This window comes from Malus domestica, chromosome 08 (genome assembly GCF_042453785.1).
Source record: "Malus domestica chromosome 08, GDT2T_hap1".
NCBI classification, from domain to species: Eukaryota; Viridiplantae; Streptophyta; class Magnoliopsida; order Rosales; family Rosaceae; genus Malus; species Malus domestica.
Genome location: NC_091668.1, coordinates 8,935,004 through 8,951,844, shown reverse-complemented (window position 1 = coordinate 8,951,844; position 16,841 = coordinate 8,935,004). Strand labels below are relative to the sequence as shown.

Genomic DNA, 16,841 nt, shown 5'->3' with positions numbered 1-16,841 from the left:
ATTTATAGTTCAAGCCTAAAAATATTAATTGTATATGATGCCCAATGTTTAAGTATCCTTCCGAAATATCTCCTATATAAAAAAGTGAGATTTATAAACTTTTTCTTTGTCTTATCATATAATTAGTTAAGTCCAATTAGATTCAAACATGGGGTTCCTTCAAACACGGTAATAAAACCCATCACAATTCACATTTGCTTAACAGATAATTACTTTGGTTGATCGGCTACTACATGTCAACTAGCATAATTGATTTCCAATCTCTTATTCGAACTTTATAACTAATTCATCTTTTACCTTCAATTTAAACAAGTTTAGAAGTTTGCATTCGTTTCTTCATTCAACATACTTCTAATCTAGCGAGTATTCCAAAATCCGATACACCAAACAAAACCCTAAGACTAGTAATCATTGCAACAGCTTCGGCAGGTGTAGCCGACTCCTCAACGAGTAGGTGTCTTTAAGAATAGACAGTGATTTTAGTGAATTTTTTTATAGCTTGACCTGGACAAACTGGTTGTACGTCTCACCAACCAATTCCAGAGTCAGCCCTTCTTAACCCCGAAGACTTAGACTTTGTGATTGCTCCCCCAAGCCATAAGTTAAAGTCATGGTCGACTTTTTCAACCACCTTAATTCTCAGAAATGCCTTGAAGAACTACGGTTTGTTTTGTTTCATTAACATGTATAGTTAGAGATCCATCTAGAAGATGCGTACGTTCAGTAATCCCCAAGTTCCATAGAGATCGAGGACGTGATAATTACAGTGCCAAGTTGTAATGATATAGTTAGTATAGTTTAAATATTAGGTAATGTTTTTTCATTTGACTTATTGTTTAATGATATTTATTTTATTTTGTCTGATTGTGAAAAATGAACCAAGTTCACGCAAAAATTAATAACACATCATATATAAGTTATGTCAAATCACAAGTCTCCTCTCCCAGTCTTCCTCTCCCAGTCTTCCTCCTCCCACCAATAAAAGGACGAAAACATCTCACTTTTTTTCAACAACAAAACCTTAGAAGCCATGACCATGAGCAAACAAAAAGTGCGTCTGCAACTTATCATCCTCCTAATAGTAATAGAGGTACTATTAGCGGCAGCCACTTCAGCCCAAACACAATTAACCTCTCCACCTCTTCCTTCTCCTCCTCCTCTCGGTCAAGTAGAAGTCAAGCCGGGTTGTCCAGACAAATGTGGGAATGTTAGCATCCCATATCCATTTGGTACAAAAGAGGGCTGTTACTTTAATCAGGAATTCCTCATTACTTGTAATGACACACATTATGACCCCCCAAAACCATTTCTTAGAAAGAGTTATTCGATTGAAGTCACAAACATATCCGTAGATGGGAAGCTTTACATTACCCTAAACCCAGCCGTAAAATGTTACGACAAATCAAGCCAGCTGATTGACGGCATCACCAATTCTGTCACTCTTTCCAATTTCTTCATATCAAACACCGACAACATGTTTGTCGCAGTTGGTTGTGACACCTATGGGTACATTATGGGATACAAAGATGGAAACTACGGATACACTGGTGGGTGCACTACAGTGTGTGGCAGCATTGACTACATTGCCAATGGTTCCTGCACTGGTATCGGCTGTTGTCAAACACCCATTGCTCAAGGACTGGCTTCCTTCGAGTTAAGCGTAAGGAGTTTTAACAATCATACGGATGTGTACTCCTTTAATCCTTGCAGTTTTTCCTTCGTTGTCCAGGAGGGCAAGTTCAACTTCTTCTCCAATATGTTGTGGTCGGATTATTTGAAAAATACACAACTTCCGGTGGTACTCGATTGGTCAGTTGGAAATGAGACATGCTCTAACATTGTTGAGAAGAAACAAAAGATGAATTACACATGTCAGGGCAACACCATGTGTTATGATGTTGAGAATGGATCCGGGTATCGCTGCAAGTGCAAGGACGGTTACCAAGGGAATCCATACCTAAATGATTGCTATGGTATTTCTATTTCACTTTATTAGTACTACTAATTAAAATAATATGCTTAATTTCTGAGCATGGGTTATGTTGTTTTGCAGACATTGATGAATGTGAGGTTCCAGAGCTCAATACATGCAAGCAAAAATGTATAAATAAAGAGGGAAACCATACTTGCTCTTGCCACAAGGGGTACCATGGCGATGGTAGAAAGGACGGAGAAGGTTGCAACCCTGATCGGACCTTTGTTATCCAAATTGTCGTTGGTAAGCAGGCACATATATAATAACAAGTGATTCAATGCTTTTCCACATGTTTTTAAAGAATCCAAACTTCGTTAGAGATATGATAAAAGAGATGGTCAGTACATAAGGTCTAGATAGCAATACATACTCATTTCATTTGGTTATAACTGTTGAGAGTTGTCCCATATCGGTGAGGGACAATGTTTGTTATGTACTTATATGGTTTTGGGCTACTTCCCATATTACCAATTGGTTTTATGGTGGAACCTCAATTTCATCATGGTATCAGAGCGGGTTGTCCTCGTGTAAAGCCAAACAGTCACATGCACTCCACGTCACCCAGTTGTTGTCCACATGTAGGCTTGAAAATCTGGCACACGTGCGGGGGCATGTTGAGAGTTGTCCCAGATTGGTGAGGGACAATGTTTGCTATGTGCTTATATGGTCTTGGACTACTCTCCATATTGCCAATTGGTTTTATGGTGCAACCTCAATTTTATGAATAACTACCAGGGTTTACAATTAATTTGTTGGATATGTAGGAATCGGCGTAGGCCTCGTATCCCTGTTAACGTGCATCTCTTGGTTGTATTTGGGATACAAAAGATGGAAGTTCATGAAGCTGAAGGAGAAGTTCTTCAGGCAAAATGGAGGGATCTTGCTACAACAGCAACTTTCAGAACGGCAAGGATCCTCTCATGAAACGGCAAAAATTTTTACAACAGGAGAACTTGAGAAGGCCACCAAAAATTATCATGAGACCAGAATCATTGGTAAAGGAGGGTTCGGTACAGTCTACAAAGGAATTTTAGCAGATGGCCGAGTAGTTGCAATCAAGAAGTCCAAAGCGGTAGATCAAGGCCAGATAGAGCAATTCATAAATGAAGTGGTCGTACTGTCCCAAATCAACCACAGGAATGTGGTCAAGCTTTTAGGTTTTTGTTTCGAAACCGAAGTGCCCCTACTAGTTTATGAATTTGTCACCCATGGAACCCTATTTGAATACATCCATAACACAACCAAATCATCCAAATTCAACGCGCCTTGGGAAATTCGTCTACGGATAGCTACAGAAACTGCTGGAGTGCTATCATACTTGCACTCTGCAGCTTCTGTTCCTATCATTCACAGAGATGTCAAGTCTACAAACATACTCTTAGATGAGAATCTCACAGCCAAGGTGTCTGACTTTGGAGCCTCAAGATTGGTTCCATTGGATGAAGCTCAGTTATCTACAATGGTGCAAGGAACTCTCGGGTATTTAGACCCGGAATACTTGCAGACAAGCCAATTGACTGAGAAAAGCGATGTCTATAGTTTCGGAGTTGTCCTCGTAGAGCTACTAACAAGAAAGAAGGCACTTTCGTTTGACAAGCCGGAGGAGGAGAGAAATTTGGCAAAGTATTTTCTTTCAGCACTGAAAGACGACCGCTTGCTGCAGGTTCTTGACGATTGTATTGTGACTGAGGCAAACGTTGAGCAGCTTAAGGAAGTTTCTGACCTTGCAAAGAGGTGCTTGAGAGTAAAAGGTGAAGAAAGACCAACAATGAAGGAAGTTGCAATGGAACTGGAGGGGCTGAGAAGGATGGTCATGCATCCATGGGTTAATCATAATTCCAATTTAGAAGAAACTGAATCCTTGCTTGGAGGAATATCAATGGAAACTATTAGTTGTGAAGGAGGTGGCGAATCAAGTTCGGGGTTTCATAATATGAGGAACCACGTTGTATTACCAGTTAGTGATGGGAGATGATCGTGCCAGTGAACAAGTCTGTTTATTGTGCTTTTTTTGCCTAATGTTCCATGGAGTACTTATGTCTATCATTTAATTTCTTTAATTACCTTGTTTAGTTAATTTGGAGTAAATGTAATTTTGTAGTGAATGGAAAATAGTTGCTCTTAATGATTATCCATGGAGTTCTCTTTTCCCCTTCTCAAACTACATTCGTTGTTTCGTGATGCACTTTTTTTATTTTTTTTATTTTTTTTAACAAATTATATTTATATATACAAGAGAGATGGTATTAGTCTTATAATAACTTATAAACGAATGATCAAAATCAAAATTTTATATAACACCGGATTACTCTTAAACGAGCACCAAAAATTAACCAACTAAAATTTAAGAGTATTTAGCTATAAATTACTTAAAATTACTGATTATGCATATATTTCTAGTTTGAACTTACTTTTTATTAATTAGACGCTTCTTTGTATCACATCGATCCGAGTCTTCTCGCTCCACCCTCACGGTTCAGTCCTCATCTCTTGGACTGCAATTCTTTTTTCAATGTTGGCATATTCCCTCTTTTGTCCTTATCCATGATTCCAATGTGTAAATTTCCCCCTTTTCTCTTCTGCCTGTCCGCTCTTGCAGTTCTTATACTATTCAATGTCATATTCTGTAATTCCTAATTTCTTGTACGAATTTTTTTCACCCAGACAAAATTTGCAAATTATATGACGTGTCATCAAAATTTTTAATTTAGTGCCTATTCATTAATAATACATATCAATTAAAGACTCGAAAACATCATTATTTTTTAGTCCCATATTGACAAGGTTAGTAAATAAGAAAAAAAAACCTCACGATTTATTCAAAAACACATTCAAAGTTCAGATGGAAAACCAAACTCATCATCTATTTACTTGTAAGCCCGAAGTTTTTTTTGTTTCTCTCTCTCAATACAAAATAAATTAGTCTTTCTGTGTTTCTAAATTATTGAGTTTGAAGTGTTTTTCTAAGTATAATTTTTTTCGATGTCTTATGTGTGAAAATAAATAATTTTCTTACATGAAGTTATGGCACTTTTTTTGACGTCGCCCCGGGCCTCAAAAATCTCTGAACCGGCCCTGCAGCACTTAACGGATCAATGGATAGAAAATGTAATGGAGGTATTATTTTAAAATAAAATAGTACTTGAGGTATGAAAGTGAAATATTTTAAAGATGTTATATGAAGTTGTAATAGACCTCAAAACCTGATGAGCTACTGTGTAATTTACCCAAAAATCAAATTAGTCACTTCTTTTTGTTCACGTCAAAGCTTTAATTCCAGCAGTACTTTGCAGGGAGGTGGATTGTTTGCCCTCCCATTTTCATACTGTTCTCAACTCTTCATGTTTTGTGTAGCCACGGTTAAGCCACGTCAACATTTTATATTCCTATTACTTTTACTTTATTATTTTTATAAAAAAAATCAATATAAAATATTAACGTGATTTAACCGTGACTACACAAACTAAAAAGAATGGAAAGAATATGGAAATAGGAGGACAGACAATCCACTCCACTTTGCAGACCCATCACAGTCCAGAAAGTTTCTCTTACTAATTTGTCCAGAAAGTCAATAAGAAAACCAACTAGATTCTTTTTTTCAAAAAAAAAAAAAAAAAATCAGAACTTTAACGAAAAGCTTCCGGTACTGTTTACTTTAACAAAAAACCACATTTTTACATTAAAATGTCAATACAACTCACATAGCTACTAGATAGTAACTAAAAAAAATTAACAACCAAACAAAAATTTGTAAAAATTAAAAAGAATAAACATGCACATAGCATTTCAAACTTAGGACCTCTTGTTAATTTTAAACAACAAAAATCATTGTTTATAGTTAAACTTCTTGATCCTTTAACCAAATTTTATAAATTTATACTCTTATAAAAAGAAATTTGTAAAAAATGGAAAGTAAATAAGCACACATGGTGTTTTGAACCCAAGACCTCCTCATCATTTTCAAATGACAAACCACCACTTCTAGTTAAATTTCTGTGTCTTTGAACCAAATTTTTTAAATTTATACTCTTATAAAAACATATATAAATATACCGCCTTAATAATTTTGGTGCCCCTAATTTTTTTGGGCCTTGGACGGTCGCCCTACCTGCACTGGGCCTGGGCAGGGCCTGAGTGCTGACGTGGCTGCCAAATGTGTGCCACGTGTCAATTTTTTTTTATATTCATTTTAAATATTATAATATTTACTTAGAAGAAAAATTGAAAATAAGGATTCATCCCTTTTCTCTTTGTCGACTAGGAAAGATACCCAAAAAAGATTCTTTTTGTTAATTTTTTTCTGGTTTCTTTGTCGACTAGGAAAGAAACTAAACCCCGTTTCTTCCTCCCTCATCCCATCATTGGCACCTTTATCCTTTTCCAGTGCTCCTCCACTTTATCTTTTTCCCGTTTCTTCCTCCCCCATTCCTCAAGCACTCCGCGACCAAGGACCCAAACTCTCCCTCCCTCATCCTTTCTCTCTCGTCTCTTTCACTGCAATTTTTTGAAATTTTATCTCCCTCTCTCTCACTACAATTGCATATCCGTTTGATGGTGGAGCTCATCGAGATCGGAGGAAAAGAGGGAAAGGGGAAGTGTCCAGGATGTTAGGTGGAAAGGTAGGTTGAAGGCTGTAATTGAAGATCTGCAATTACAGATCTACTTTTTGTTTTTTACATATTTTTCTTTCATTTAAATTTTTTTAATTTGGTTTAATTGATTATTTCCAGTATTGAAAACTGGAAACGAGAGCTCTGCAGTGGTGATGGGGAGGGGGTGGCTGGGTGGGAAGATATGGGGTTTTTTTTTCAAAACACTTTTCTTTAAATAGAAGGGATGAGATATTTGGGGGACTCAGAGGGGAGATTTGGGCGATGATGATTTGAGTAATTTGGGGGAAGATTAGCAAAATCGAAAAATAAGCAAAAGCGAGTTTGCAGAATCGAAAAATGAGCAGAACCCAGATGGGGATTTGAGTAATTTGAAGGGAAAATTAGGGTTCTTACCTTTGAACATCATGTGCAACTGCATCAGTTTCTAGGTGTGATGTGGCAACCATGGAGTTTGGGCTCTGCATTTGCAATCATGTGCAACTGCATCAGTTTCTGGGTGTGATGTGCCAACCATGGAGTTTGGGCTCTGCATTTGTAGCAGGTTGGGGTGGAAATGGTTGTAGCATACAAATTCTCGTCCGAATAGGAGTTGGGAGCACATACAAATTCAAATCGAAGAGGAGTTGCAGTTGTAGTGAGAGAGAGGGAGATAAGGAAAAATGTGGGATGGGGGGCTGCGGGGGAGGGGTGGGGGCTGAGATAGTGATGGGAAAGGGCTGCGGTGGTGATGGGAGGTGGGACGGGGGGGGGGAGGTTTCTGGGTTTGTTTGCAGGGGTGGGGGTTGCGCGGAGGTGGGTTTCAATTTGGGTTTTTTTTTATTTTTTATTTTTTTGTTTAAAGGGTAAATTATTATAATATTTAAAATGAATAAAAAGAAAAATTTGCCACGAGGCACACATTTGTCAGCTACGTGGCACAACTGTGGCCGCCACGTCAACATTTAACAGACCAATGGATAGAAAATCTAATTGATGTATTATTTTGAAATAAAATAGTATGTGAGGTATGAAAGTGAAATATTTTAAAGATGTTGTATGAGGTTGTTATAGACCTCAAACTTAAGAGGTATTATGTAATTTACCCTTGATTTTTGGAAAAAAGGTAAATACATTACCACAAGAAATCAACAAACTTACAAATAGTATAAACAACAAAATGGACCAACCAAGTAAAACCAGAGCAAAGCCCAACCAACAACGTGGGCCCAAACTAGAAAAACCAAAAGAAAGCCGAGAAATTCGGGAATTCGGCAGCAGCCACCGCTGCAACAGTATTTCAGATTCATCCAATTCCACGCCTCCACCCGTACGCCGACTCGTCGATCATAGCATCCAACCCTCAGCACCACTTGGTACGTAGCCACCACAGTTGAAATCAAGCAACCAGAAAAAGAATTTCGGCTACCAGAAGAAAGAAGCCCATGGAGATCCACAAGCAACACTGCCAGCAGAGGCAGACATCAAGAATGTGGTGGTGTTGGAAACACTCGAGCCGGTGCATCGAAGCTCTACACACCATCTCAGCGAAGCATGACTGCATATTGGAGTATGGATGAACGAGGAGGAGAGACGCCAGTAGGATAAGAGGAAAAGGGCAAAACGAAATAGAAAGCAGGGGAAAACTCTGCCGAAGGAAGGAAGAGGAGACAAAGAAAGGAAGGAGAGATGGGTTAACCAACCCCAGCCGAAGCTAGGGTCGGCGCCCGCTGATCTGCACAGAATTGAAACCCTCAGACAAACACTGAAAAAAGCCTTCAAGCAGAGGGGAAGGCTTTCACAAGGGAGAGAATCAAAAGTAACTAATTTGATTATAATAAAATAAAAACTGCAATGCTATGTTGATAATTCTTGATCATTAATTTGGTAATAACTAATGACTAACTAACACGATAATCAAGCTGCTCAATCAATTCGCAATTCTTTCATCCATCAATAAACGGACCAAATATCTCATTTCAAGTTCGGACACTTGGACAGCGAGCTAAAATTTGAAGAAGCCTCAATTGAGAGTGTGATAAGCATACGAAAAATGCTTTTAACGCTGATTAAGGGTGCGTTTGGTACGCAGACGGAACGGGACGGGACGGGACGAAACGGGACGGGACGGAACGAAGGTGTAATTTTTGAAAAAGACATGGGGTATATTTGTCTTAAAATGGTAAAATATTGCGTTCCACAAACGTGGAACAAACCCGTTCCAGGGGGGGAGGTGGAACGCAAAAACACTCAAAATCTGTCCCGTGGAACAGCCCGTTCCACCCATTTTTGGCGCACCAAACGCGGGACGGAACGCCTCGTCCCGTTCCGTCCCGTCCCGTCCCACGTACCAAGAGTCAAGTGTTTATGCATGGGCTGGGATTTACTGATATTTTTTTTATCCACAATTGTCCAAAAAACATCAACAGTATGAAAGAAACTGTAATTTATGATTTAACAAGTCGATACTTTTAAATTTCAACTAGACAAAGAGACGAAATAAGCATGCCTATGGATTAGGGGAGTATGAAGAAGTGATGTAATGACACAGATTATCACCCTCATAACCATTTCTTACACAAACTAACATTAAGATTACAAACATATCCGTGGATGGGAAGCTGTATATTACCCAGGCCCCGTTTGGGATTGAGGTGATTTTAAAAAAAGCCACTGTGAAAAAAAGCTGAGGGTTATTTTTGTGTTTGGTAAACTGAAAAAAAATGGCTTATTTTGGAAGCTGCTGTGAGAATAAGCTGAAAATCAAAGGAAAAGCTGAAGCTGCTATTTGCTGCTTTGAAAAAAAGCCAGTTTTTTCAAAGCACACAGAGCTACAGTGCTCCTTTAATGAAAAGACACACTATCATCCTGATTTTTTTTCCAAAAGCACTTTCACAAAAAAGTTTACCAAACACTCTACTGGCTTTATTTCACAGCCGCTTATTTTCACAGCACAGCCGCTTATTCTCACAGCAGCTTTTTTTCAAAGCACAGCAATACCAAACCAGCCCCCAATATGTTGCTTGTAAGTGCTAAAACAAATTGATTGTCATCATAGTTGACATTAAAAAACAGTCTTCCCTCACTATGCCTAAAATGTTCACCACATTATACATTGACAACAAGTTCATGAGCGTTGGTTGTGACAACAAAGGATTCATAATCGGTAGATTAATCCAAGGGTTCAAATAAAAGAGATCATCACAAGTCTCAAAATAAGGACTTTAGGAGAGCAACTCTTGTTAATCTTATTAGTATTTGTTTGATATCTAGGGGTGGAAAAAAAATACCAAATATTTTGAACCGAATCGAAAAAATACCAAACCAAAAATCCTGAAAATTTTGGTACCCAATGACGAACTGATCCCGAAATTTTGGTACAAGAATTAGTCTAACAAATTCATTTGTTCGGTAATCCTGAACCGAACTGAAATAAAAATATATATTATTTAATTTTAAATATATATATATAACAGCCGTCGAATTTGGTTGAGATTTGATCTCAACCATTGAATACAAATAAAACCCTCACTCAGACTCAATCTCTCTCTTTCTCCGTCTCTTGACCTCACCTCACCCTCCTCGCCGATTTCTCTCTCCGTCTTCGAATCCAACCACACCCACATCACACAGACCTATCACCTCTTTGATCTCTCTCTTGACTTCTCATCCTTCACTGTGGTGCCTTCCTTCACCACACAGAGCCACGGCCACCGCTCTCTCTCTCTCGTGATTCTCTCTCAACTGAGTCCTGACCTATCAGTTATCACCTCTCTGATCTTTATCTCGACTTCTTCATCCAGTGCACTGTGCATCGATTCCCCCCCAAATCAGATAAATTTTGGAATTAATTTTGGGTTTGAAATTTAATTTAGGGTTAGTGGTCGTGAAAAGTGATGGTGTAGGTGCCTACGTTGTAAATCATAGGGATTGATTGTGTGTTAAACTGATTGCACCAGATAACAATGGTACTTGGATGGTCCTGCTTGGTATATCCGCAATGGGGGACCATACGCATTCTAGGAGTGATCATGCTTGGTATATCGGTGATAGGTGATCACTACCTAGAGTTAGGACGTGGTCTTGCTTGGTATATCCACGATAGGGGACCACACGTTAGACTATGCTTATGGTCCTGCTTGGTTTATCCGCAATGAGGAACCATACACATTCTAGGGGTGATCATGCTTGGTGTATCCACGATAGGTGATCACTACCTAGAGTTAGGACGTGATCCTACTTGGTATATCCACGATAGGGGACCACACGTTAGACTATGCCTATGGTTCTGCTTGGTTTATCTGCAATGGGAGACCATACGCATTCTAAAAGTGATCATGCTTGGTATATCCGCAATAGGTGATCACTACTTAAAGCTATATGATATAGTCCTGCTTGGTATATATATGATAGGGCACGATTAGGATTGATCATGCTTGGTTTATCCGCGATGGATGATCACTACTTGCACGTTTAGATTATGCCTATGATTCTGCTTGGTATATCCGCAATGAGGGACCATATGCATACTAGGGGTGATGATGATTAGTTGTACTTGGTACACTTCGATAGGCCCCCTTATTTTAGTTGGATTTCATTGAGAGGTCCGGAATCTCTCCTCTTACTCGTTTCCATAAGGTTAGTCCAGCCTTAGATTCGAATGAATAGTAATTGCTTACAGTAGGCATTGTGTTTATAAATTATATTTACCATGTTATTATTTATAATCTAAGTGGGGAATTGTATAGGCTTATTTTATTAATTTTGTGAGGTGATATATGATCTTGTTGATTGATTAACGTAATTAAATGTTAATATCGTGTCTCCTTGATTAATGGAATTGGTTAATTGAAGTGATTGTGGAATGATGTTGGATATGATTGTTATTAATTGATTAGATTAGTTGATCAATGTGACTAGAGGATGATATTGTGCTTTATTGATTCTTTGATATGTTACATGCTATGAATTGCGATTTTGTGTTGAAAACATAATGATTTATATGATGGATGGAATGGAAATCTTGACTTGTGCTTTGTTCATAGCCGGAGGCGAAGTACGTTAGATGTACCGGTACTTGGTGACGTCACGTGTTGATCTGGGACATATGTCAAGATCGGGGCATGACAAAACTCATGAATGTGATATCAATGTATTGAACTCACACATTAATGTGATAATAATGTTATAAATATCAAAACCCAAGTTGCCTGTTTTTTCTTATGAACGCAATATCTCTCATATCATATGCATGGTGTACATGTCCTTCCTTTGTTTAGTTTTTTTTTGCTGAAACAGTGTCAAAATTTAGGGTTGATGGAATTTTTGAGACAATTATGGAGAAGATTCGGATCGATCCAACATTAACAGTTGAAGATGAATTTTTGATGTGTTTGGACTTTAGATCGATAGCATAAATTAATAAACTCGTAGTCAACCTCACTTGATCCCAAAGAAATAATACAACATTTAACTTAGTGATCATATTATAAGTTGGCCTGAAAAACTAAATTAGCACATAAACATTTTTGGACAAATGATATTTACACTAAGAGGGAGGGGGACTTAGCCCACAAAATTAGCACATAAACATTGAGTATAGCATCTCATGACTTGTAAATATATGCATTTAAAACCAGAAACAATATTCAAACCATCCCTCTTCTGTGGTGTTTATTTCTTTATTCAAAATATAAGATCAAAACAACCCTAAAAGAAACGAAAAAATGAGGATAAAAGTTTGAAAGCTAAAAGTAAAATTATATAAAATAAAATAAAAAACAAACCAAATGAATAAATATACAGCAGAAGAATTAACTAGTTTGATGATCCAGTAGATCATCCCCACATTGCCAAACCATAAAATGAATGAATGAATTCAGAAGACCACACACACACAATTAATGCTAATCTACAGGAAAATAAAACATTCAAGGGATATTGAAGGGTTATCAATGTCCTCAGCAGGAAGAGAGTCCATATAGTCAGCTAGTGCTTCTCCAGCTGAAACCTCATCAATTTTAGATGTGATCCTGTGAATTCTCATCTCTGTTTCATTGCTCTTCAAACAAGGCCAATGCAGCCGGCTCGAATTGTTGTAATTTGTATTGGGGTTTGTGTGGCTCGATACGAGCTCTGGATGTGGATTTAGTTGCGCAACAATTTGAACCTGCAGGCCTAACATTCAATGCATTACTAGGCCTCAAATGGCTTAAATCTTTGGGTGGGATTGGCATGTTGAAGCTTCTACTTGGAGAGGGTGACCTCAAAGTTCTACTTGGATGTGAATCTGCAGGGATCATTGGCTTCTCTGTCTCTTTTCAGAAGCTCTTTTGCCTTCCTAGAGAAGTTGGTGAGCTTGATCTCACTCTCTTCTGTGGTGTAACTGACACATTTCCCCTTTTCGGGCTTGGCGGCTGCTTCTTGTTCACACTGTGGCCAAAACTGGCTTTTGTGGAATTGCCGATGAGGAAAACCTCGAAAAGCTTGCATCTTTGATCGAGTTAATCCAAATGACATGAGGGTTTTCCTTGTAACACGACCACAAGAACTCGTTGGAGAAAGACCGGTTGATTTTTGAGCTGGAGACCTTAGAAGCACTTGACAAGGCTGAGCTCAATGAGGAAGCGCTTGAGTTGGAAGTGCTTGTGGTGCAAGTGAAGGAGGAGGCAGAGGACGTGGAGTTTCTAGGAGATTGAGGACAAAGTGAGATTTTGTTGGAAGCAGAAATTGGAGGGATGGTGATCCTAGGAGGAGGTTGTGAAATTATCAACTTGTATTGGACATTGTTAAATTCTTGTAGGAAGTGCTTTTTGGGTGAGCATTTGCTAATGCAGGAATCCACTTCCTGGATTTTGAATTAATGTAGGAACATAATGGTTACACAATTTATATAATGGTGGTAGCATTTTTATTTAATTTGTGGCTTTTGCTTTTTCTTCTTTTGCTTTTCAGATATTTGAATTTTGTTGCGGGGTATGAATTCCGTTGTGCAACGGTTAGGTTGGCAGGGATGTACCAAATGGTGTCTGAATCCGGCTTCTAATATGCACATTGCAGCCAACTTTTTTGTATCATTTTCTTTACATGCGAAGATGGGGATGTTATCGACCTTTTTCTGTTGGACTTTCTTGAATTTTCTTCTCATTTTGCAATGTTGTAGTATAATCGGAATCATATATTTTTTATTTTACCTGATGAGTCCATATTATACCATATATTTTATCATTTTCTTAGTTATAGTTTATTGGTTATTTTGGTATAATTTTGATACTTTGTTATGTACTTTCAATGTAGGACATTCGACATCCTCTGGAGCAAAAAGTGATCAAACGGATGAATTTTGGAGTGATTCCAATTAGCAGATGTTCGTGAGTTTCAAGATGATTGTATCAAAATTCCAGATTTTTCTACCAAGCCGTCTGACCATGGCAATGAAATAAAGACCCAGCATGCAGCTTTCCCAGATTGACGTTTCTGGATATTTTTGGTATTTTGGAGGTCAAGATGGCATATTTTGAGGACAATTCCTTATGAGGATTTGTAGGGGACGTCTTCAACTTTCAAAAGAGACCTTTTGGGACCAAATCGGAGTTGATTTGGTCGGTCAAAAGTTTGATTTTCTGAGAAGTCTGAATTTCAATTTAAATAGGAAACCTTTTATTTCCTAGTTATCTTATTCTATTTGGTTTGCTAGTATTATTCTAAGACCTTTTCTAGGTAGGGTTTTATTTTCTAGTAGTATAAATGAGGCTTTTGAGCCATTAGGGTTTTTTTGGAGAAAAGAAGGAAGGAAATGAGGAAACGCACGCACGCACACTTTAGAGAGCTTTGAAGTTTATTTTCAAGCAGTTTTCTATTCATGTTCTTAATAATATTTTGTTTTATGATTGTTTGTAACTAGTTTCGTTTGCTAGGGTAAGGTCATGAGCCTTAGCAATAATATGTAGTCTCTTTTCAATTTGCTTATGATATTATGCATGCAAGTTTTGAATTATTAGTCACCGATTTAAACTATCTAATTGCCTTGATGATTGGCCACCATTAGGATATTTAGAAAAGTAATTTGATGCAATTTTGACGAAAGGCTGTCCCTGAAATTGGTGTTAGCTTCTTGTGATTAATATGTGTAACTTCTTAAGATTGACTACACATCTTAAGGGTTATATGATTTTTCAAAAGGTTTTCACAAAATTTAATGAGTCTTGCATGTTTACATTCGATCTGGACGCCATAGACGGGTTGCATGTTAGATATACGTTCTATGTTGGAGGTTCCAAGTAGGATATATATTAGGAAAACCTAACCTTCAAATATGCATGTGTAAGTCATAAGTAATTGGAAGAACTACGTAGGATTGTTAAGGTGACATCGAAACCCTAGTGCTTAAAGTTATTTTCATAACTTTTTTTTTTCTTTACTTTCCCAATTTATTTAATTGTTTTTAATTAAATTCGCTTTTAATATTTTAGGACATTAAATCAACCTCTTCCAAACTTTGTTTTCAAATAATTAAGTAAGATTTGGTATTTACATAAATTATTAATTCATCCGATGTGGAAAAAGACCTTGCTTGAGCTGCTATACTACGATAACATCATACTCTTATAAGTATTTTTACGTGTTTCTATCCCTATTTTTGCAAGTGGTAAAATCCTATCATTACCCTTTAAAAATCAACTTTAATAAAAGTTAATCAAATCCAAAATTGTTTAATCATTCGATTAATATTTCCTTCTTATTTTATCAAATAATTGTATGATGAATAAAATGTTACAAATTTAGTTGATTTTTGCATAATTGATAATTAAAGAATGACATAAAAAGTAATCATTTTGAATTTTCGAGCAACATGCGGAACATCTAATTACTCGAGATATACATAGGTGCACCTCATGCGCCATAAATCTAAAACAGAAGGAATCCTCAAGTCTTTCTTTGCATTTGTTCAAACCCAATTTCATTCCCAAATACAACAAATTGAGTGACAATGGGGGTGAGTTTTATTCTATGCGCCAATTTATCCAAGATAATGGGGTTATTTATCAACATACATGCGTCTACACACCTTAACAAAATGGTGTTGTCGAACGTAAACATAGGCATCTCCTTGAGACACCTAGGGCATTAATCTTCCAAGCCAAACTTCCCCTCCGTTTTTTAGGAGAAAGTGCGCTTACCGCTGGCTATATTATTAATCGCCTAGCTACCAAAGTCCTTGCCATGAAAACACCATTTGAGAAACTTTACAACAAGCCCCCTACTTATATGCTTGTTTTTGGGTGACTCGCCTATGCCACATCCGCTCACCCACTTCTAAATTCGCCCCTTATGCCACTCAAAGCATTTTTCTCGATTATCCCATTGGGCAAAAAGCTTATCATTTATATGATTTGGACACCCAGAAAATTTTCACTAACCGTGATGTTTTTTATGAAGAAATTTTTCCTTTTCAATCCAAAGATAATACCCAATTAGCCCAAACAAAAGAGGCAGCATCAGGCCCACTAACCACACTAGTGCTTCCAATATGCCAAATTCGTCCTTTTCTGGTGTAATTTGTCGAACTCCTCAGCCAAACCCAGAACCTGACATCGGTCCCTATGTGCCAAATCCATCTTCACCTATGGCATGTTTACGTAAGGGTAATCGGAATAAAGAAAGGGAATTGAATTCCGATTACGGAGTATTCCGGTGTTTACTAAATATTAAGGAATCAAAAAAGTGGTGGAGCCCACATGAAACAAGGAATCCAATTCTTGAAATTGGAGGAACCGGATTCCCTAGTTTTGTGAGGTATTTGAATTCCCTGAGGGCAAGGGAATCGGGAATGCATCTTTTATTCCAATAATGCCCTCACTTGTTTCTTATTATTCCAACATTGACCTTCATTTGACACTCATTATGTCATTTTTAATAAATAAATAAAACCTGTTTATATATTTTTATATAGATAATTTTATTATATAAATTTAATTTAATTAATTAGTATGAAAATAATTTATTTATGTAAGGGCAATTTAGTCATCAATTTAGTTTTCATTCCGATTGAAGTGAATTAGTAAACAACTTATATGAACTCAACATCATTCTTGCCATCTTTTAATAAATAAATAAAACCTATTTATACATGCTTATGTAGATGAATTTTATTATATAAATTTAATTAAGAATTTAATTTAATTAATTAGTATGAAAATAATTTATTTATGTAAGGGCAATATAGTAATCAACCTAGTTTTCATTCCGATTGAAATGAATTAGTAAACAACTTATAT

At 37.2% G+C, this 16,841-nt stretch overlaps 1 protein-coding gene across 1 annotated transcript; it reads left to right on the top strand.

Annotated features, from left to right (window-relative positions):
* The first annotated feature begins 930 nt into the window (after positions 1–930).
* On the top strand, positions 931–4,100 carry LOC103428776 (putative wall-associated receptor kinase-like 16). Its single transcript, XM_070826744.1, has 3 exons — positions 931–1,973; positions 2,054–2,218; positions 2,740–4,100. Exons 1-3 carry the CDS (start codon positions 1,031–1,033, stop codon positions 3,948–3,950), a joined length of 2,319 nt encoding a protein of 772 aa, XP_070682845.1. The 5' UTR covers positions 931–1,030; the 3' UTR covers positions 3,951–4,100.
* The last annotated feature ends 12,741 nt before the right edge of the window (positions 4,101–16,841 follow it).